This window comes from Delphinus delphis, chromosome 8, assembly GCF_949987515.2.
Source record: "Delphinus delphis chromosome 8, mDelDel1.2, whole genome shotgun sequence".
In the NCBI taxonomy this organism is placed as follows: domain Eukaryota; kingdom Metazoa; phylum Chordata; class Mammalia; order Artiodactyla; family Delphinidae; genus Delphinus; species Delphinus delphis.
The window spans coordinates 15,393,184-15,414,531 of NC_082690.1; the positions used below are offsets into that span (position 1 = coordinate 15,393,184).

Consider the following 21,348-nt stretch of genomic DNA (forward strand, 5'->3'; position numbering starts at 1 on the left):
GTTTTTTAATCATGCTCTTTGAAGTTAGAACAGAAGAATAGAAGAAAAGCGATCACTATAATCTGGTTCAACATTACAGGGAAAATAAGACATTCAACTAATTATTTTAAATGTAAATAATATAAGAAAAATACCATAAGAATGAAACAAGTTAAGAAATAGTAACTCTGAATACTTAAATCATTTAGATATATTTTATTAGACACTAAGCAGGATGAGTGTTTTGCATGTAAAGGAGTGGGGGGAGGGTTTAAACAAAGAGGAAAGAAAAATGTTAACGAACGTTTTTTATTGCATTTCTTTAACAAATTTAATACATAGGATTTAAGCTTTCTGAAGATAATATGTATTTCAGGTTCAATACACAGTAAGTAAAAAAAAAATACATTGCCAGGATTCAAGTTCATAGTGCTTCTAACATTTTCACTACTAGGTACCTCTAGCAAGCATTTGCTGCTTTGTATACTACAGCCAGGCAAAAAAAAAATTCTTGTGGCCAGCTTTTGAGCTTGTTCTTTAAGATGTTCTAATTTAAATGCAGTTGTAGACTTCACAAGTACTGTGGTTTTAGAGCAAGTCTTGGTTGGCACTATTAGAGCAACGTGATTAGAAAAGGCTTTTGCACATTCTACTTGACATTCACTGCCTGCTTCTCTATACTGCTCTGGTTTTATAAAAGTCATCACTGATGCTTCGAGGGGAGGCAAGGGAGGGTACCTTCACATTCTCTCTCTCTCTTTATCTGCATAATCAAGCCTATGCTCTATTAGAAATATTATGAGTGAAATTCTCTTGCTATGTGAATACCTAGTGCTGTAGTAAATCACAGTATTGGTATTTTTTGTGTTCAAATGACATGCCTATTAAAATGTTTTAACTTCCCCAAGTTTATGTAGTTTACCATTTCATATACTACTTGAAATATGGCCTCCATGGGATCATTTCTGCAATGTGAAATGAAATACACAATCATCATTCCTTTACATTCAAACAAAGAAAACCAAAGTAATTGGTAATAAACATGTGGTAGATTAGCTTAAAAAAAAAAAAAAGGGGGGCCCTGGCACTTACTAGCTGTATGTACTTGGGTAACATATTCTAACTTTCCGAGCCTCGGTTCCCATATTTATAAAGTGTAAAATACATAAAGGCGAAGGCCATGTTCATTTTGTTCAACATAAGAGAGTACCCAGTTAATATGTGTGGCGAGGTAGGGAGCGAGTAAAGACTAGACCACATTTGAACTTTTCAGGCATAGAGCAAGCACGTAATATTAATGGCATCTGAATTTGCAAAAATCCCAAATTAAATTTTAGACCGAGACTCCTGCTTTCAGCCAAGAGGGAACTGCAGGGACTGGATTTACCCTCCTCGAAAGAACTGAAAAATTGGACAAAACGTATGAAATAATGGTTTCCAGACAGCAGACATCATGCAGCAGAGGACTGTGATCCCTAAGAGAGGGGAAACAAATGGAAGTGAACTCTATGACTGACTGAACTTACTGCCTGGAGTTTCTAGGCCTCAGAACTGGGAGGGGGAACTCAGGCAGAGCCTGATAGTCTCTTGAGTTGAGGAGACGGAATTGTGAGTCTGGGGAAACCATGTCAGTTGGAGTCCTCAGTACAGAATACAAGAGAGGAGAGAGCTGCATAGAGAGAGGAAGCTTAGGAGATCTACAGCTGAGCACTGATGAACACAGGGAAAGAACCACCTGAAAGGAGTACAGCAAACACTCCCCAGTTCTCATAAAGGAGAAGGAGGGGGGTGGAAATCTGTAGATGGGTAGAGCACGGGTAGAATCTAGTATGTGGCTAGATTAAAAGCTATTCATATATCCAGAGAAAACTCTAATCTGAAAAGATACATGCACCCTAATGTTCACAGCAGCACTATTCGCAATAGCCAAGACATGAAAGCAACCTAAGTGTCCATCAACAGATATATGGATAAAGAAGATGTGGGGTGTGTGTGTGCGCGTCCGTATACACACACATATACACACATAATGGAATATTACTCAGCCATAAAAAAGAATGAAATAATGCCATTTGCAGCAACATGTGGACCTAGAGATGATCATACTAAATGAAGTAAGACAGAGAAAGACAAATACCATATGATATCACTTATATGTAGAATCTAAAAAAATGATACAAATGAACTTATTTACAAAACAGAAATAGACTCACAGACATACCAAAAAAACTCATGGTTACCAAAGGGGATAAGGGGCGGGGGGAGATAAATTAGAAGTTTGGGATTAACATATACACACTGTTATATATAAAATAAACAAAGATCTGCTGTATAGCACAGGGAACTGTATTCAATATCTATAATGGAAAAGAATCTGATAAAGAGTATATATACACACATACATATATAGAGAGAATTACTGCTGTACACCTGAAAATAACATGACATTGTATTACAAAATTAACTATACTTCAATTAAAAAAAGGTTAATTAAAAAAAACAAAAGCTATTCTGGCCTTGCCTAACAAAGTTTAAAAGGATCAAACTATTCAGCTGTATCCCAGAACACAGCTCAAGAATATTTATAAGAATACAAAGTATCCAGCACCTACCACAGTAAAATTAACAATGTCTAGCATCCAATCAAAAATTAGCAAACACACAATGAAGCAAGAAAATATGACTTAGTGAGGATAAAAACAAATCAGTAGAATTAAATCCATGAGTGACACAGATGACAGAATTGACAGACAAGGATATCAAAAGTTATTATAACTATATTCTATTTATACAAAAAGGTAGAGAAACTCTTGAACATGTTAAGACATGGAAAACACAAAAAAGATCTAAATCCAACTTCTAGAGATGAAAACTAAAATGGAAGGGACTCGCAGCAGATTAACTACTGCAGAAGAAAGGATTAACTGACTCAAAAACACAGTGATAGAAACTCCCCAAAACAAAACACTGGAAAAAAAGTGAGCAGAGCACCAGTGGCCTGTGGGACAATATCAAGTGGCCAAATATATATATAAATGGAGTCCCCTGAAGGAGAGTAGAAGGAAGGGAACAAAAGAATTTTTTTCTGAAGAAATTATAAGATAAAAATTTTCCAAAACTATAAATTTTAGATTAAAATAGTACAAAGAGCAAATTATGACATTGTCATATCTCTTTCCCAAGTCCAAGGAAGACATTTCTATTCCACCCAGGAAACTTTATCCACTGAACCCCTCGAGACAACAATCTAAGCAGCTACAACCTATCCACAGGACCAGCAATTATTAAAATCTATTTACCAGCCTTGATATTCTGTTCCCTTGAAATGTACAATGGTTCAAACATAAAAAGGGGTAAGATTAGCCTGCCTTGCACCAGAATTATAAAGCAGTATTGGAACAGTATAACAAGTTTACCCTTTAAGAGATTAGAAGGAACAGTACCTAAATGACAGCAGCATTAATCACTTTCAAAAATGGCTATAGCATTTTTGAAATGTGGACATCAATATAGCAGTTCTTAAAGTGTGTTATGCAATCCCTAGGAGTCCTTGAGACCCTTTCAGAGGGTCTGCAATGTTAAAATTATTTCCATAATAATATTAAGACACCACATGATTCATCTTTTCCACTGTGTTGATACTTGCATTGAAGGCACAAAGTTGGGTTGAGTCTGCTGGTGCCTTAGCTGAATCAAGGCAGGGGCACTGAACTGTACATGTAGGCACTGTACTCTTCACCACGACTTGCAGTAAAAACAAAAACAAAATGCGAGTTGCACTTAAGAATGTCCTTGATGAAGCAGGAAACACCATTAATTTTATTAAATTTTGAAAATTGAGGACATTTTTAAAAACATTGTGTGTGACAAAATAAGAAGTACATGAAAAGCACTCCTGTTGTAATAACAGTTGTCCTCAGGAAACGCATTTGTACAATGTCTTTTTTTTGTTGTTTTTTAAAAAAATTTTTTATTGAAGCATAGTTGATTTACATGCGCAATGTTTAAATAGTTGAAGTAGTCGCTCTTTTGGTGGAATACCTTTTTTTGTAAACCACTTAAACCATTTTTTAGTGTACAACTCAGTAGCATTAAGTACATCCACACGTTGTATAATCATCACATCTATCCATGCCCAGAATTTTTCATCATTCCAAACAGAAATGTTAGCAGTAACTACCTACTCTCTCTCAACCCAGCCTCCTGGTAATCTCATTTCTAACTTTCTGTCTCTATGAATTTGCCTAGATACCTCATATAAGTGTAATCATACAATATTTGTCTCTTTGTGTCTGATTTATTTCACTTAGCACAATGCTTTTAAGGTTCAGCCATGCTGTAGCATGTATCAGAACTTCATTTCTTTTTATAGCTGGATAATACTCCATTGTATGTATACATCACATATTGCTTGTCCATTCATCTACTGAGGGACACTTGGGTTGTTCCTACCTTTTGGCTACCATAAAATGCTGCTATGAACACGGGTGTACAAATATCTGTTCAAGTCCCTACTTTTGATTCTTTGGGGGTAAATACCTAGAAGAATCACTGGATCATATGGTAATCCCATTTTCAACTTTTTGAGGAACCACTAAACTTTTTAAACAGTGGTTGCACGATTTTACATCTCCACTAGCAAAGGATGAGGGCTCCAATGTCTCTTTGCCAACTTTTGTCAGTTTCCCTTTTTTCATAAGACATTCTAATGGGTGTGAAGTGGTATCTCTTTGATTTGCATTTCCCTAATGACACTGAGCTTCGTTTCATGCACTTATTGGCCAACTGTATAACTTCTTGGGAGAAGTGTCTATTCAAATCTTCTGCTCGCTTTTGAATTGGGTTTTTGTGTGTGTGTGTTTTTCTGTTGAGTTGTTAGAGTTCTTTACATACTCTGGATTTAAATCCCTTACCAAATATATGTTTTGCAAAATTTTTCTCCCAATTTGTGGGTTGTCTTTTCACTCTCTTGTTAGTGTCCTTTGATGGATAAAGTTTTAAATTTTGATGAAGTTCAACTGATCAATTTTTTCTTTTATTGTCTATGCTTTTGGTGTCATAACTCAAGAAATCATTGCCCAATCCAAGATCATGAAGATTTTCTAAGGGTTTTTATTTAGCTCTTAAATTTAGGTCTTTGATCACTTAAACTTAATTTCTGTATATAAGGTAAAAGTCCAACTTCATCCTTTTGACTGTGGTTATCCAGTTTTCCCAGCACAATTTGTTGAAAAGACTTGGCATCCCTGTTGAAAATTAATTGACCATATGTGTGAAGGTATATTTCTGGGCTATTTTATTCCATTGGTCTATATGTCTGTCCTTATGCCAGTACCACACCATCTTGATTACTGTAGCTTTGTAGTAAAGCTTTGAAATCAGGAAGTGTGAGTCTTTCAATTCTGTCGTTTTTCTAAATTGCTTTGTTTTTTTTGAGGTCCCCTGAGATTTTTTTTTTTTTGGCTGCATTGGGTCTTTGTTGCTGCGTGCAGCCTTTCTCTAGTTGCAGCAAGTGGGGGCTACTCTTCGTTGCAGTGCATGGGCTTCTCATTGCGGTGGCTTCTCTTGCTGTGGAGCACAGGCTCTAGGCGCGCGGGCTTCAGTAGTTGCGGCATGCAGGCTTAGTTGCTCCACAGCATGTGGGATCTTCCTGGACCAGGGATTGAACCCATGTCCCCTGCATTGGCAGGCAGATTCTTAACCACTGTGCTATCAGGGAAGTCCTACTGAGATTCTTAATGAATTTTAAGATTAGCCTGTCAATTTCTACCAAAAGGGCAGCTGGAATTCTAATAGGAATTGCACTGGACTTATAGATCAATGTGGGGAGTACTGCCATCTTAACAATACTAAATCTTCCCAATCTATGACATGGAATATCTTTCCATTTATCTCGTTCTTTTTTAACTTCTTTCAGCAGCATTTTATTGTTTTCAGTGTACAAGTCTTTAGCCTCTTTGGTTAAATTTATTCCTAAATATTTTATTCTCTTTGATGCTATTATAAATGGAATTGTTTTCTTAATTTCATTTTTGGATTGTTCACTGCTAGTGTGTAGAAAGAATACAATTGAGTTTTGTAAAGTTTTGCATTTGATCTTGTATCCTGCAACTTTGCAGAACTCAACTATTGGCTCTAGTAATGGTGTTTTTTTTAGTAGATTCCTTAGGATTTTCTACAAACAAGATCATGTCATGTACAAATAGAGATAGTTTCACTTCTTCCTTTTCCTTGTGGGTGCTTTTTACTTCTTTTTCTTGCCTAATCGCTCTGGCTAGAACCTCATATGTTGAACAGAACCTATGTTGAATAGAAGTGGTGAGAGCAGACACCCTTGTCTTATTTCTGATGTTAGGTGGAAAGCTCTCAGTCTTTCGCCATTGAGTATAATGTTAGCTGTGGGATTTTCATACATGGCATGGAATACCATTTCTACTTAAAAGAATGACTAATAGACAAAGTATGGTTACTCAGACTCGAATATTTGGCTGACAGTTTCTCCAAAATAAACAAAGTGACCTGTCACCTCAAGGAAAACAACTGATAGTTTTTGTTGTCAATGATAAAACTCAAGCTTTTAAGCAAAAATTAGAATTTAAAAAAAAAAAGCCTATTCTCCACTATGAGCGTAACAGTTTCCAAATAAAACTTTTCTAATGATAATTAATTAATGAATGTGATTGTAGAATGATGTGTCAACACTTGAAAATCTACATAACCTAGTGAACCAATATTTTCCAAGCGACCAAGGTATGATGCTACAAAATCGTGCATGGGTTAAAGATTCATTCCAAGTGCAAGACAGACCAATGAATGTTAATGTAACAAGGTATAAAATGTTCACTGAGGCAGTTTAAGAGATTTGCAAAAATGTAAAACTACTTATTTTTTAAAATATTTTCCAGGGAGTTCCCTAGTGGCCTAGTGGTTAGGATTCCAGGCTTTCATTGCCGTGGCCCAGGTTCAATCCCTCCTCGGGCAGCTAAGATCCTGCAAGCTGTGCGGCGTGGCCAAAAGGAAAAAAAAAAAGAATTGAAAAAAATTTTTTTCCATTAAAATGTCTTCACGTTTTAAAAAATGTTTTTATGTCAACATGTAATGGGCTTGTTACTGTTATTATTAAATGTTAATAGTTATTTTAAATATTTAAATATTTTTCAATTTCTTGGTTTTAATATTGAATATAGTAAATATTGATAGATATAACCCACAAACATGAAAGTTCTTTGAGGTCCTCAGTGATTTACAGAGTGTAAAGGGGTCCTGAAACCAAAAAGCTTGAGGAGAAAACTGTATTAATTAATAAAAGCTCTACACAGCAAAGTAGATATTTGGTTTAAAGCAAACAAACAGTACTTTAGGCACTTATTCAGCCAACACCTACATTAGAATTTCAGCCAACCCCTACATTAGAATTTCTTAAGATCTTATTATCACATATTAACAAACCATAGTAACTTATGATTGACTGGTCTGCAAGCACTGTCATATTAGAGTTGTACAGGATGGTTTTGAGAACTAAATGTGACTTCTCCACCGCCATGAAACTTCACCTTCTCCATTTTAGCCCAGTTTTCTAGCCTCTTAAGCTGGGAACTTAGGACTTTGACTAGGTTCACTGAACTCAACTGAATCTACCAATCATGTTACTACAAGAAATGGGAAGTTTTCCAGGATCGTCCTTGTGAATCCAAGCTGTCACCTAAGAGGTATCACATCTTTTTCTTCATTTGAAATACAATTTGGTTGATTATATATTAATTATAGAAAATTTAGAAAACATACAAACAGAAAGAAAATTTAAATTACCTCTAATTCTAGTACCTAGAAATAAGTACTGTTGATTATTTTGGTATCATTCCTTCCAGGTTTTTTCTATATTTCTTACTTTTTACAAAAATTGATCTTATTAGTTATACATACAATTCTGTGGTCTCTTTTCTTCTCCTTTATAGGAATATTATAGTCATCATGCTGTACATTATAGCCCCAGGACTTATTCATCTTATAACTGGAAATTTGTACCTTTTGACACCTTCACCTATTTCTTTAATACATTGTTTGCCTATCATTAATCTTCATCGACAAAAAATGTTTAGTGTCTACATTGTACACCATATCTTCTCTTGTTTATGTAATTCATCTTACACTGGACATTTAGGTTGTTTCTAGGTTTTGCCTTTCATATATAGCATCTAAATGAATGGCTTTGTAATTGTATTTTAACCCAAATCCCTTTTCTGTTCTTTCTGATAAATTTCTAAAAGTGGAACTATTGAGCAAAATTCTAAATCTTTCTATATAAATCACCCTCCAGACAGAAAGGTTAAACCAGTTTCATTCTACCACCACCAGGTGTGAGAGTACTCACATTCCTATACCCTCCTTTTAAACACTAATTATAAGTAGATTTTTCCTTTTGTTGTTTGATTTTTCCCTTATTTTGCCAATTTTTTGGGTCAAAAGAAAATTATTTTATGACTAACAAATTGGACTGTTCTTTAATATTCATATTTGGTCTTTTATGCTTCTTCTTTCATGGATTATTTATTTCCTTTGCTAATTTTTTATTTAGACAGAATTTGGATGGGGGAAGGGAGGATATTTATTTTTCTTTCCTTTTTTTAAAATTGAAGCGTAGTTGATTTACAATGTTGTGTTAATTTCTGCTGTACAGCAAAGAGATTCAGTTATACATATACATACATTCTTTTTTATATTCTTTTCCATTATGGTTTATCACAGGATATTGAATATAGTTCCCTGTGTTATACAGTAGGACCTTGTTGTTTATCCATTCTACATATACTAGTATGCATCTGCTAACCTCAAACTCCCACTCCATCCCTCCTCCACTCCCCTTCCCTTTGGCAACCACAGGTATGTTCTTTAAGTCTGTGAGTCTGTTTCTGTTTTGTAAATAAGTTCATTTGTATCTTTTTTTTTAGATTACGCATATCAGTGATATCAAATGATATGTCTTTCTCTGTCTGACTTAGCTTAACTTAGCAGGATTATCTCTAGGTCCATCCATGTTGCTGCAAATGGCATTATTTCATTCTTTTTTTATGGCTGAGTACTATTCAATTGTACATATATATACACACATACACCACATCTTCTTTATCCATTCATCTGTCAGTGGACATTTAGGTTGCTTCCATGTCTTGGCTTTTGTGAATAGTGCTGCTATGAACATAGGAGTGCATGTATCTTTTTGAATTACAGTTTTGTCCAGATATATGCCCAGGAGTTGGATTACTATTAACATATGGCAACTCTATTTTTAGTTTTTTGAGGAACCTCCATACTGTTTTCCATAGTGGCTGCACCAATTTACATTTCCACCAACAGTACAGGAGGGTTCCCCTTTTAGAGAGAATTTTTTGTTTTTGTTTTTTTATTCCTTGCCTACTACTTTAATCTATTCTCTCCTTTCTTCCTTTGTTGTGCCTCCTTTTAAATCTGCTTTGCTGACTTCTCTCCCCCACCAGATGATTTTGCCCACTCTCATGGCTTTAAATACTATTCTTGAACATCACCAAATTTCTATCTCTATTCCAGACCTCTCCTTCTGAACTCCAAACTCTAATATAGCCAACCAATTGCCTGCTTGACATATCACCTTAGATGGCTCATGAGAATATCTCAAACTTAAAGTTGTCCAAAATGGAACTCTTAATTCCCCTCTCTCAATGTATTTCTCCCCACATCTGTACTCTGAATTCCCCATTTTAGTAACTGCCACCACCAATTGACAGAGTTAATGACCACAAACCTACATCCTTGATTCTTCCCTGTCATCTTTTCTCACCCTTCTCTTGTCCAATCCACCAGCAATTCTTATTGAGTAGCTCCAGTCCACCTCTTATTGGTCCATTTTTCTTCCTTTCAACTTTTTCATCCTTAGTCTATACTATCTCATCTCTTACCTGGTATACAGCAGTAACCCTTTAACCTATCCCTCTACTTCCATCATTGCTACTTCCACAAGCCTAATCCATTTCCCACACAACAGCCAATACTATCACTGTAGAAGAAAAATCAGATTATGACTTTCCCGTTTTATACCTTTCCATGGCTTCCCATTACATCATCTATACACTGGCTCAAACCAGAAACGTATCCAATCCATTAGCAAATCATGTTATGCTAGCTTTAAAACACAGCAAGTTCTGTCCATTTCTTTCCATCTCTACTACCACCACTTTGTTTCAAGCCATCATCATCTCTCTCCTGAACCAAAAAGATACAGGAGCTTGGTGCTGCCCCTTTCCCAGTTGTAAGAAAGGCATTCCTGGGCTTCCCTGGTGGCGCAGTGGTTGAGAGTCCGCCTGCCGATGCGGGGGACGTGGGTTCGTGCCCTGGTCTGGGAGGATCCCACGTGCCGCGGAGCGGCAGGGCCCGTGAGCCATGGCCTCTGAGCCTGCGCGTCCGGAGCCTGTGCTCCGCAACAGGAGGCCACAGCAGTGAGAGGCCCGCGTACCGAAAAAAAAAAAAAAAAAAAAGAAAGGCATTCCTAATGTAAGTGGGAATCTTTTCTCACCAAGCCCAAACTCCTCAACAAAAAGTTCTAAGCCACCATTATCTACCAATAGGATTTGGCACACTTGAAACCTATTTTCAGGGTGCTAGGGAAAAACTATAGCAGTACAAATACTGCTGTTAGCTTGTGAATCACCACTCTTCCACTGGAGGATAATCTGGAAACCAAAAGAATACTAGTTCAGTGGTTATAGCTTGGAAACTAATGGAAAACGAGGGAACATAAGGTTATAAGCATCATGAGAGCTGTTTACTGCTCTATCGCTGTTCTTAGAGCCGGGCCTACCACAGAGAAAATACTCACTACTATTTTTTCTTTAATGAATGGTTAGCACATAAGCTTTTAGTTATTTCTGAATTATTCCTGGCTGAATACAACAAAACCAAAATTTGACAATTTCAGTTTATAACTACCTCTAAAAAGACAACATAATTACAACAGAAAAGTTTAATCTTACTTCCAAAATGGATACAATAAGACAATGACAATTTAAAATTAACTGCACTGTATAATCCCATTCAGCTTCTACTATAACGTCCTGCGCTCTAACGAAAACAGGCGCAAAAACGAGAGTTAAAGATAAAAGGCAAGAAAGCAGCTTATGGTTTTGCTGAATTAATTTTTTATAAAGTCTAAGAAGAATGAGGGCAAATATCTTTAGAGAAGTTAATTTACCTAATATCCTCTCTAAAACAAAACCAGGAAGCAACTACATTATATACTGATAGGTACACTTATGTACACTCTTCTAGAGAATATTTAAGGGATTAACTCCTCAACATCCAGTCTGGCAACAAATTCCCTCATGTACATGGCTTTGGGGGAACAGATATGTTCCCCAAGCCATAGCAGGTTTGTTTAGAGATGACACCTTGCCCTCGCTGGACTAATCACAGCACTTAGCTTTTCTTTCCAGAGTTGACTGGTCCAGAGATAATCAATTGATCTATACCAAGCCTAAGTCAAAACTGGAACCAAGAGGTAGATGCTCTGCTACTGTAAGAAACCTGTAAGATGTACATCTTGGGTGTAGCAGAGGCCAGATTTCCCCAAAATTCAGACATTAATCTGCATTGAGAGAATGCAGTGTCCTGGTAGCATTTTCAACCAAGGTTTCAGTTATTCCTGAGGCTTGCCTGCATTCTTGCCCTTAGTGCAACTCAAAATATTCACTCCTTCTAGAATACTACAAGTCTACAAATTTTCTCTCTCCCAAGAAGAAAAAGCAGGAACAAAGCATAAAAGGTCTATAACGTTCTTCTGTGATCAAAAACAAAAACATTGAGCAAAAAAATAGAAACTTTCTCAACCTGATAAAGGGCATCTATGAAAATCCCACAGTTAACATCATACTCAATGGTGAAAGACTGAAAGCTTTCCTCCTAACATCAGGAACAAGACAAGGATGTCTGCTCTCACTACTTCTATTCAACATAGGTTCTATTCAACATATGAGGTTCCAGCCAGAGCGATTAGGCAAGAAAAAAAGCATCCACAAAGGAAAGGAAGAAGTAAAACTATCATCATTTGCATACAAATAGAGATCATGCAAGATCATGCAAACATGATCTTATTTACATAATATTCTAGGTAATCCACTAAAAAAAACGACTACGACTAGAACCAATAGATGAGTTCTGCAAAGTTGCAGGATACAAGGTCAAATACAAAACCTCACAAAATTCAGCTGTATTCTTCCCACACACCAGCAATGAACAATCCAAAAATTAAATTAAGAAAACAATTCCATTTATAATAGCATCAGAAAGAATAAAAATATTTAGGAATAAATTTAACCAAAGAGGCAAAAGACTTATACACTGAAAACAATAAAATGCTGCTGAAAGAAATTAAAGAAGACCCAAATAAATGGAAAGACATTCCTTGTTCATAGATTGGGAAGACTTAGTATTGTTAAGACGGCCATACTCCCCACATTGATCTAGAGGTCCACTGCAACTCCTATTAGAATTCCAGCTGCCCTTTTGGTAGTAATATTCAGGCTAATCCTAAAATTCATTAAGAATCTCAAACGGGGCTTCCCTGGTGGCGCAGTGGTTTAGAATCTGCCTGCCAATGCAGGGGACACGGGTTCGAGCCTTGGTCTGGGAAGATCCCACATGCCGCGGAGCAACTGGGCCCGTGAGCCACAATTACTGAGCCTGCGCGTCTGGAGCCTGTGCTCTGCAACGAGGGAGGCCGCGATAGTGAGAGGCCCGCGCACCGCGATGAAGAGTGGCCCCCACTTGCCACAACTAGAGAAAGCCCTCGCACGGAAATGAAGACCCAACACAGCCATAAATAAATAAATAAAGCAAACTGTCAACAAGTAAAAATAAACAAACACTACTATATAAAAAAAAAAAAAAAAAAAGAATCTCAAACGGGGTACTTCCCTGGTGGCGCAGTGGTTGAGAGTCCGCCTGCCGATGCAGGCGACACGGGTTCGTGTCCCGGTCTGGGAGGATCCCACGTGCCGCGGAGCGGCTGGGCCCGTGAGCCATGGCCGCTGAGCCTGCGCGTCCGGAGACTGTGCTCCGCAGCGGGAGAGGCCGCAGCAGTGAGAGGCCCGCGTATCGCAAAAAAGGTAAAAAAAAAAAAAATGAGCAGAGGATTCAAACAGACATTTCTCCAAAGAACATATACAAGTGGGCAATAAACATGTAAAAAGACTGCTCATTATGTTACTCATTAGGGAAATGAAAATGAAAACCACAAAGAGATATCTACTTCATACCCAGTAAGATGTCTATAACCAAAATAATAATAATAAGTATTGGTGAGAAGTTGGAACCCCCATACATTGCTTGGGGAATGTAAAATGGTGCAGCTGCAGTGGAAACAGTTTGGTGGTTCCTCAAAATGTTAACCATAGAATTACCATATGACTCAGTAATTCCAGTCCTAGGTATATACCCAATAGAACTGAAAACATAGAGCTTCACAAAAAATTGTACATAAATGTTCATAGCAGCATTATTAATAATAGTCAAAAGTGGAAACAACCCAAATGTCCATAATCAAAATGTCAATACAATAAAATATTATTAAGCCATAAAAAAGAAAGAAGTACTATTCTATGCTACAACATGGATGAACGTGAAAACATGCTAAGTGAAAGAAGCCAGACAAAAAAGGCCACATGTTACATGATTCCACTTCAATGAAATGTCTAGAACAGGCAAATCCGCAGAGACGGAAAGTAAATATTAGTGATCACCAAAGGCTGGAGGGAAGCAGGAGTGGGTAATGAACTGCTAATGAACATGGGGTTTCTTTTTGGGGTGACAGAAATGTTCTAGAATTATACAGTAGTGATGGTTGCACAACTTTGTGAACACACTAAAAACCACTAAATTATACACTTTACAAGGTAAATTTTATAGTATATGAATTATATCTCAATTTTTTAAACTGAATACAAAAAAAGCCTCCTAACAACCAAAATACAGATCGCAAAGATGGTACAGTAAAGCCACATATTTTCCTTTACTGGGAAAAAAAAAATGTATTCTCACCTCAAATTTATTTATTCTCACTTTATATATAATTTGTACAAACCTGGCTGTATGGTCAAAGCCTATAGTGGATTAAAAGCTTCATATTAGGGGAAATGAAATTGATACGGACAGACATACTGACAGTAAGGTTTTGTTAAAAAGGTAAAAGAACTTACAAGCATTGTGTGAAGCCATTTAGTAAGGGCAAATTGGTCTATGCATTTCATTAGGTTCTGGCAGTACCAATGATAAACAGCCTGATACAACAATCTATACTTATAGTAATGAAAATAATGAAGATGATTAATATAATAAGAGCTAACCCACTTATCACTTGCAATGTGCCAATCACTGTTGTAAGTACCGAACATTTAGTTACTTATTAAACTCCCAACGATCCTACAAGGAAAGTAATACTATTATCTCATTTTACAGATGAAGAAACCGAAGAATCACACAGCTAAGTTAAGTGGAAAAGTTAAGATTCAAACTAAGGCAGTTGGCTTCAGAGTCCCTCCTCTTCTTAACCAGTAGACTATTCTGCCTCTCAGTGACGAACTGTGTCATTTAAAAAAAAAAAAAAAAAAAAAAGTCAAACAATGTTCAGTGTGTCTAAGAAGACTGAAAAATCTACAATTTTTATTCCACTATTAAAAAAAAAAAAAAAAAAAAAAAACCTGTTCTATGGCAGCCTGTTATCTATAGGAGAAAGTCTTGAGGTCAAAAAACAGCTCTTTACAATCTGACTCCAACCCATATTTCCAGCTTATCTATCTCCCCTAATTCTAGCCAAACCAGATCGCTCACGTTCCTTAAACAAACAGAGCCTGCATTTTCATGCCACTGTGTTAAAGGCCTTTTCTTCACTTCTCTGCCTAGAAAGTTCCTACTTACCCTTCAAAATCTAGCTCAAATAACACTTCCTCTGTGCCACCTTCCCCGATGCCACTAGGTAAAACTGTGTTCATACAGCATTTTGTACATATCTCTATTAAAGTATTTATCACATGACATCAGAATTGAATACTTAACTCTCCTTTTCACCGCCTAGAATTAGAACCTAGTACACTGTGGATAATAAATAAAATTTTTAAGTTTTGGTACGTAATAAAGTCCAAAATTATTTTTTTAATTCAGCAATACAAAACGACAAAAGTCATGAAATTTAAATAATTTAAATGGACAAAGTTCATTTTCACATAAATGAGATGTTACAAAGGTTCCTACAGATTGAATTCAGTTACCAGAAACCTTTTTAAGAAGAAAATACTAATACTCTGGACCAAACCTGAGTAATCTGTCCCAGTAAAGGTAACATGAATAATGATGTGGGTAAAATTTTAAGTGAGAGATGAAGGTTCCCAGAATCTAAGACAACAGAGTCAAACACTACAAGGATACCATTTAGTAAGTTACTGCTCGGCATGCTAACTGAATGCCCTCAGAAATTACTGTCCCTCCCAATTCAAGTCACTTCTCAAGAGTAACTTACTCCCTAAAAATTATAATAGAATTTACATCTTATTACTTGTTCCAGATGAGTTAATATTTAATTCCAATTAGACAAAACCAAACACAACTATACCATGGATACAATCAACCTGTTTCTCTCCCAGTGCATAATATACAACAACCAAGCCAATAACATATGGGACAGTCAGTATAGTTTTTAGTATTTAATAAGTACAAAAGAATACCTATTGGTCCCTCAAACGTTTATTGAATTAACTGCATTTTGCCAATTCTATTTGAAAAGTATTCTATTCTATCCTATTTGAAAAGTTACTTTACCTATAAAGGAAATGTCATTTCACTTGGCTTTATTTAAAAAAGTTATCCAAACTACTGGCTAATTTTTTTCCTATTATCCCATACTTATAACCTACCTAATATGCTACCAGCTCGGGCAAAATCCTCTTACTGTTTACTGCCAACCCCAACTTCTTTCTTTCAGACTCTCACCTATCCACAAACTTTCATGATCTTCAGGGCCTCTGAAAGACCTACTGCCTCCAACTCATCTTCATGACGGTAAGTCACTGACTTTTCAGAGGTAAACAAATAATCAGAGCTACGGATGGATCAATACTCTCCAAGGTAACCTTTTATACAAAACACAGCTTTAAGTCAAATGTCAACTTTGCATTCTATTCTTGTTGACATAAAATTAAAACCAACTCAACTATTTCTATGTGTTACCTATTCAGGCAGTCACAGACCTGAATAAATATTTGTGTAGTATTCTCCATTACCTAGGCTGAGAATTCTCCTCATACATTCTTTCTTTCCCCTCCTTGAAGAGGCTTATGGTCTGCTTAGTTTTCTTCATCAAATTCTCCATGAACACCCTAAAATACTCATTTTCTCCAAGGGTCTCCATCTTCCCCTCATATCTTGACAAGATAGTGCGGAGATGCTGGTAGGTGTCTGGCAGCAGGTCTAAGATATAAGGTGGGCTATTCTTTAGCGCCAGCTTTGGGTTCTGACACAACCGCACCACCTGCAACAAATGGAAAAGAAGGGCTATTACTTGGAGGATCTTAAGGGCAATTTCCTTTTTTAAGTTTAGAAAATTATAAAATATGTGGTCTTTTGCGGAAATACGAAAAATGCACAAGAATATAAGAAATGATCCCTAACCCACACCCACACCCACAGGCAATCACTTTACATTTTTAGTAGTCTCCCTAGAGGGTGGGTTCTTAAAACCGTATCTAACAGTTCAGACAACACATAGAAGACTAAACAATTGGGGTGGGGAAGACATCCACATACATGCCTAAAAAATGCTAGATGAAGCATGGCGAATTCCTCTGAAATGCATGGCTCACACCACAGCAGAATAAAGAAAATTTCCAGGGGCAGAAATAAAGAACGAGGCTGCCCTGGGAGGTAAACCTGGTAACGCAGGAGCCTAGAGCTTTAACAACCACTAGGGGACAGGAGCACAGAGGCCTTGGACCCAGCAAAGAGTTGAACTGAGACACCATTCCTTCCCATATAAATGCAGAACTCTCAGAATTTGCCTGGTTAATTCATTTTACCTTCTTTTACTTTCAACTTTTCTCAGTTCTTAGTTTTAAGTAGGTCTCTTTTAAAGAACATATAGTTAGACTTCTTTAATCCAATGTAACAATCTTTTTTTTTAACTGGTGAGTTTATATTTGTTGTAATGACTAATAATTTGTATTTATTCCTACCACCTTATTTAGTACTTTCCATTTATGTGGATTTTTGTGTGTCTGGAAGAGACATAAATTAGTGGGACAGAAAATTCTAGAAATAGACCCACACATATATAGACCCTTGACATCACAAAGGAGTGATCTTTCCCAAAAACAGTAGTGGAACAATCCATATAGGAAAAAAAGAAAATCAAACTAAATCCTTACCTTACACTATGCAAAAAACAAAACAAAACAAAAAACCTAGATGGGCTCTAGACCTAAATGCGAAAGGCAAATAAAGCTTTAGAAGATAAGAAAACTATCTTTCATTACTTCATGACGGAGAAAAAATTCTTAAACAGGACCATAAAAAACATTAATAAAGGAAAATATTAATTAAATTCTACTATACTCTAAAAGAACTTCTAAGATACCACAAAAGAGTAAAAACACATGTACAAAATCAGAGAAGATATTTACAATATGTATATATCCAGACATACATATCCAGAATATATAAAGAACATCTACAAATCAGTAAGATAGGGACTATCTTTTTTTTTTTTTTTTTTGGCTACACCGCGCAGCACACGGGATCTTAGTTCCCCGACCAGGGATCAAACCCATGCCCCCAGCAGTGGAAACATGGAGTCCTAACCACTGGACCACCAGGGAATTCCCAAAAATGGACAAAAGACTTGAATAAAAACTTGACAAAAGAAGATATCCAAATAACCAATAAACATATGAAATTGTGCTTAATCTCATTAATCATTTTAATTTCATTAAAATGACAATTGTAAGCTCTCAATTAGATACTATCACTACACACACCAAATTGGCAATGCCAACCACTGGCAAGAAGCAAGGACCTTCAAATACTGCTGGTGGGAATCTAAACTAATAAAACCACCCTGGAAGATAGTTCGGCACTGTATGGTCAGGCTAAAGACTTATATGCCCCACAAACCTGCAGATCTCCGCCTGGAAAGGTATACTGGGATACACATACAAAAATGTGTAACAACTAACAACTGCAAACAACCCAGATGTCCATCAACAGTAGAGTGGATAAACTGTAGTATATTTATTAGCAACAATACACTACCACGTGGATGCTCCTCTCAAACAAAATAGATCTAAAGAAACCAGAAACAAAATATTTACATTACAATTACATGTATATGACTACATTACTATTACAAAGATATCCCTCTAAACTATATTGATGCAATATGCATACATAGGTGGTAAAAATATAAGTAACAGAAAGAAAATAATTTTACTTTACTTGTAGCTGATATAACTGTCCATGAATAAAATGAAAGAATTGACAAAACATTAGAAACAAACAGTTTAATAGGTTGCTGGATTCAAAACTGATATACCAAAAAAAAAAAAAACAACTGATATACCAAAATGGCATTGATAAAAATTTTATAAATAATTTTAAAATGTAATTTTAATTGCTGCCATTTTGAATGGCATAAATAAAAATTTAAGGCTCCTAGGAATATATCTAACAAAAAATGTGTAAGACTCTTATGAAGAAAACTACAAAACTTCACTGAAGAACATAAAAACAGAAATTAATGAAGAACCCTATCATGTTTAAGGAGACGTCAGTTCTCCCCCAAATTAGTATATAAATGCAGTGCAATTCCTATCAAAATTCCAAAAAGATTTTTCATGGAACTTAACAAGTTGATTCCAAAACCCACACGGAAGAAAAAGAGACCAAAACCAGCCAAGCCTATTTTGAAAAGTCACAAAGTAGGTGGTAGTTACCCAATGAGTTATCAAGACTTTTTAAAATCTTATAATTAAAATAGTGTGATATTGACCAAAGACAGATAAATGGCCAAATGGAAAAGAAGAGAGCCCAAACAGAGACACGCATGTATGGAAATTCAGCATCAGAAGTGGCATTACAAATCAGTTCAAGAGGAATTCCCTGGAGGTCCAGTGGTTAGGACTAGGTGGTTCCATTGCAGAGGGCACGGGTTCGATCCCTGGTAGAGGAACTAATATCCCTCATGCCTTTCAGTGTGGCCAAAAAAAGAAAAAAACACACACAAATCAGTTCAAGAGAAAAACTACTGGAAAACTGGTTATCCATATGGGAAAAAAAATTACATCCCTTACACGTTACATGAAAAGTAAAGTTCAGATGAATTAAAGATCTTGTGTGGAGAAAAAACTTTAAAGCTTTTAGAAAAAAATTTGGAAAATATTTGTTGAACTTTATGATCTCAGAGAGGAAGTATTTCTTAAGACACAAAAGCAAATCATAACCATAAACAAAACAAAATGACAACCCACAGGAGAAAATATTTGCAAACAAAGCAACCGACAAGGGATTAATCTCCAAAATATACAAACAGCTCATACAGCTCAATATCAAAAAAACAAATGACCCAATCAAAAAATGAGCAGAAGATCTAAATAGACATTTCTCCAAAGACATATAAATGGCCAAAAAGCACATGAAAAGATGCTCAACATCACTATTAGAGAAATGCAAATCAAAACTACAAAGAGGTATCACCTCATACTGGTCAGAATGGCCATGATCAAAAAATCTACAAATAATAAATGCTGGAGAGGGTGTGGAGAAAAAGGAATCTTTCCACACTGTTGGTGGGAATGTAAATTGGTACAACCATTATGGAGAACAGTATGGAGGTTCCTTAAAAAACTAAACACAGAACTACCATATGATCCAGCAATCCCACTCCTGGGCATATATCTGGAGAAAAACATAATTTGAAAAGATACATGCACCCCAATGTTCACTGCAGCACTATTTACAGTAGCCAAGACATGGAAGCAACCTAAATGTCCACTGACAGAGGAGTGGATAAAGAAAATGTGGTACATATATACAATGGAATATTACTCAGCCATAAAAAAGAACGAAATGATGCCATTTGCAGCAACACGGATGAACCTAGAGATTGTCATACTGAGTGAAGTAAGTCAGACAGAGAAAGACAAATACCATATGATATCACTTTTATGTGGAATCTAAAGGAATGGTACAAATGAACTTATTTACAAAACAGAAATAGAGTCACAGATGTAGAAAACAAACTTATGGTTACCAGTGGGGGAAAGGGGAGAGAGGGATAAATTGGGAGATTGGGATTGACATATACACACTACTATATATAAAATAGATAACTAATAAGGACCTACTGTATAGCACAGGGAACTCTACTCAATACTCTATAATGACCTATATGGGAAAAGAATCTAAAAGAGTGGATGTATGTATACGTATAACTGATTCACTTTGCTGCACACCTGAAGCTAACACAACATTGTAAATCAACTATACTCCAATTAAAAAAATATTTTTAAATCATAAATGCAAAGACTGATTAGTTTGACAACACTAACATTTTAGTAACGATAGATCATAAGAACTACTGAACTACTTTTTCCTTTTTTCCATTTGTTTAAAAAAAATCAATGCAATTATAATACTGTATTATTTTTTTCAACATCCTTTTTATTTTCTTCTTGGTAAACTGCACTTTCATCAACGAAATATCCTTCTTTAGAAACACTTCTTGCCTTAAAGTCCCCTTTAATGTATCTAATATAGCTAAACCAACTTTCCTGGGTTGGTGTTTGCATGGTGTATCTTTTTCCATTCTTCTATCTTCAAACTTTCTGTATTCTTACATTTAATGCATGACTTTGTCATGCAGAATATAGCTGGTTTCCTTTTAATTCTGACAATCTCTGATTTTAACCAATTTGACCTGTTTACACTTCAACTATGAAACTGTTATTATTGTAGGTCAAATACTGGCAATTTCATATGGTTCACTTAATAAGTACTGATCCTATAATAAATAATAAAATAATTTACTATTTGTTTCCTATGTATCGCTCCTGTTTCATCTTCCTTTACCTCCCCTTTCTTGCCCTCTTCCAGTTTAAGCATTTTTTTATTTTCCCAATTTTCTCCCCCAACAGCTTGCCAAATATATATTCTTTCACTACTCTTTAAATGAATACCTTAGTAATTATAAAATGCATCTTTGACTCATTAAATCTTATATAAAGTAGTACTTTTACCACTTCCCAGACAACGCAAGGAACTTGGGACACTAACTCCATTTACTCTTTTCAAGTTATGTGCTAT

General features: G+C 36.0%; 1 protein-coding gene across 1 annotated transcript in view; it reads right to left on the bottom strand.

Moving 5' to 3' along the window:
- Nucleotides 1-21,348, bottom strand: part of CBL (Cbl proto-oncogene) — an 82,674-nt gene that overhangs the window by 45,302 nt on the left and 16,024 nt on the right. The window contains exon 2 of the mRNA XM_060017798.1: nucleotides 16,278-16,525. Within this exon, the coding sequence (XP_059873781.1) occupies nucleotides 16,278-16,525 (248 nt within the window). The remainder of the gene's footprint in view (nucleotides 1-16,277; nucleotides 16,526-21,348) is intronic.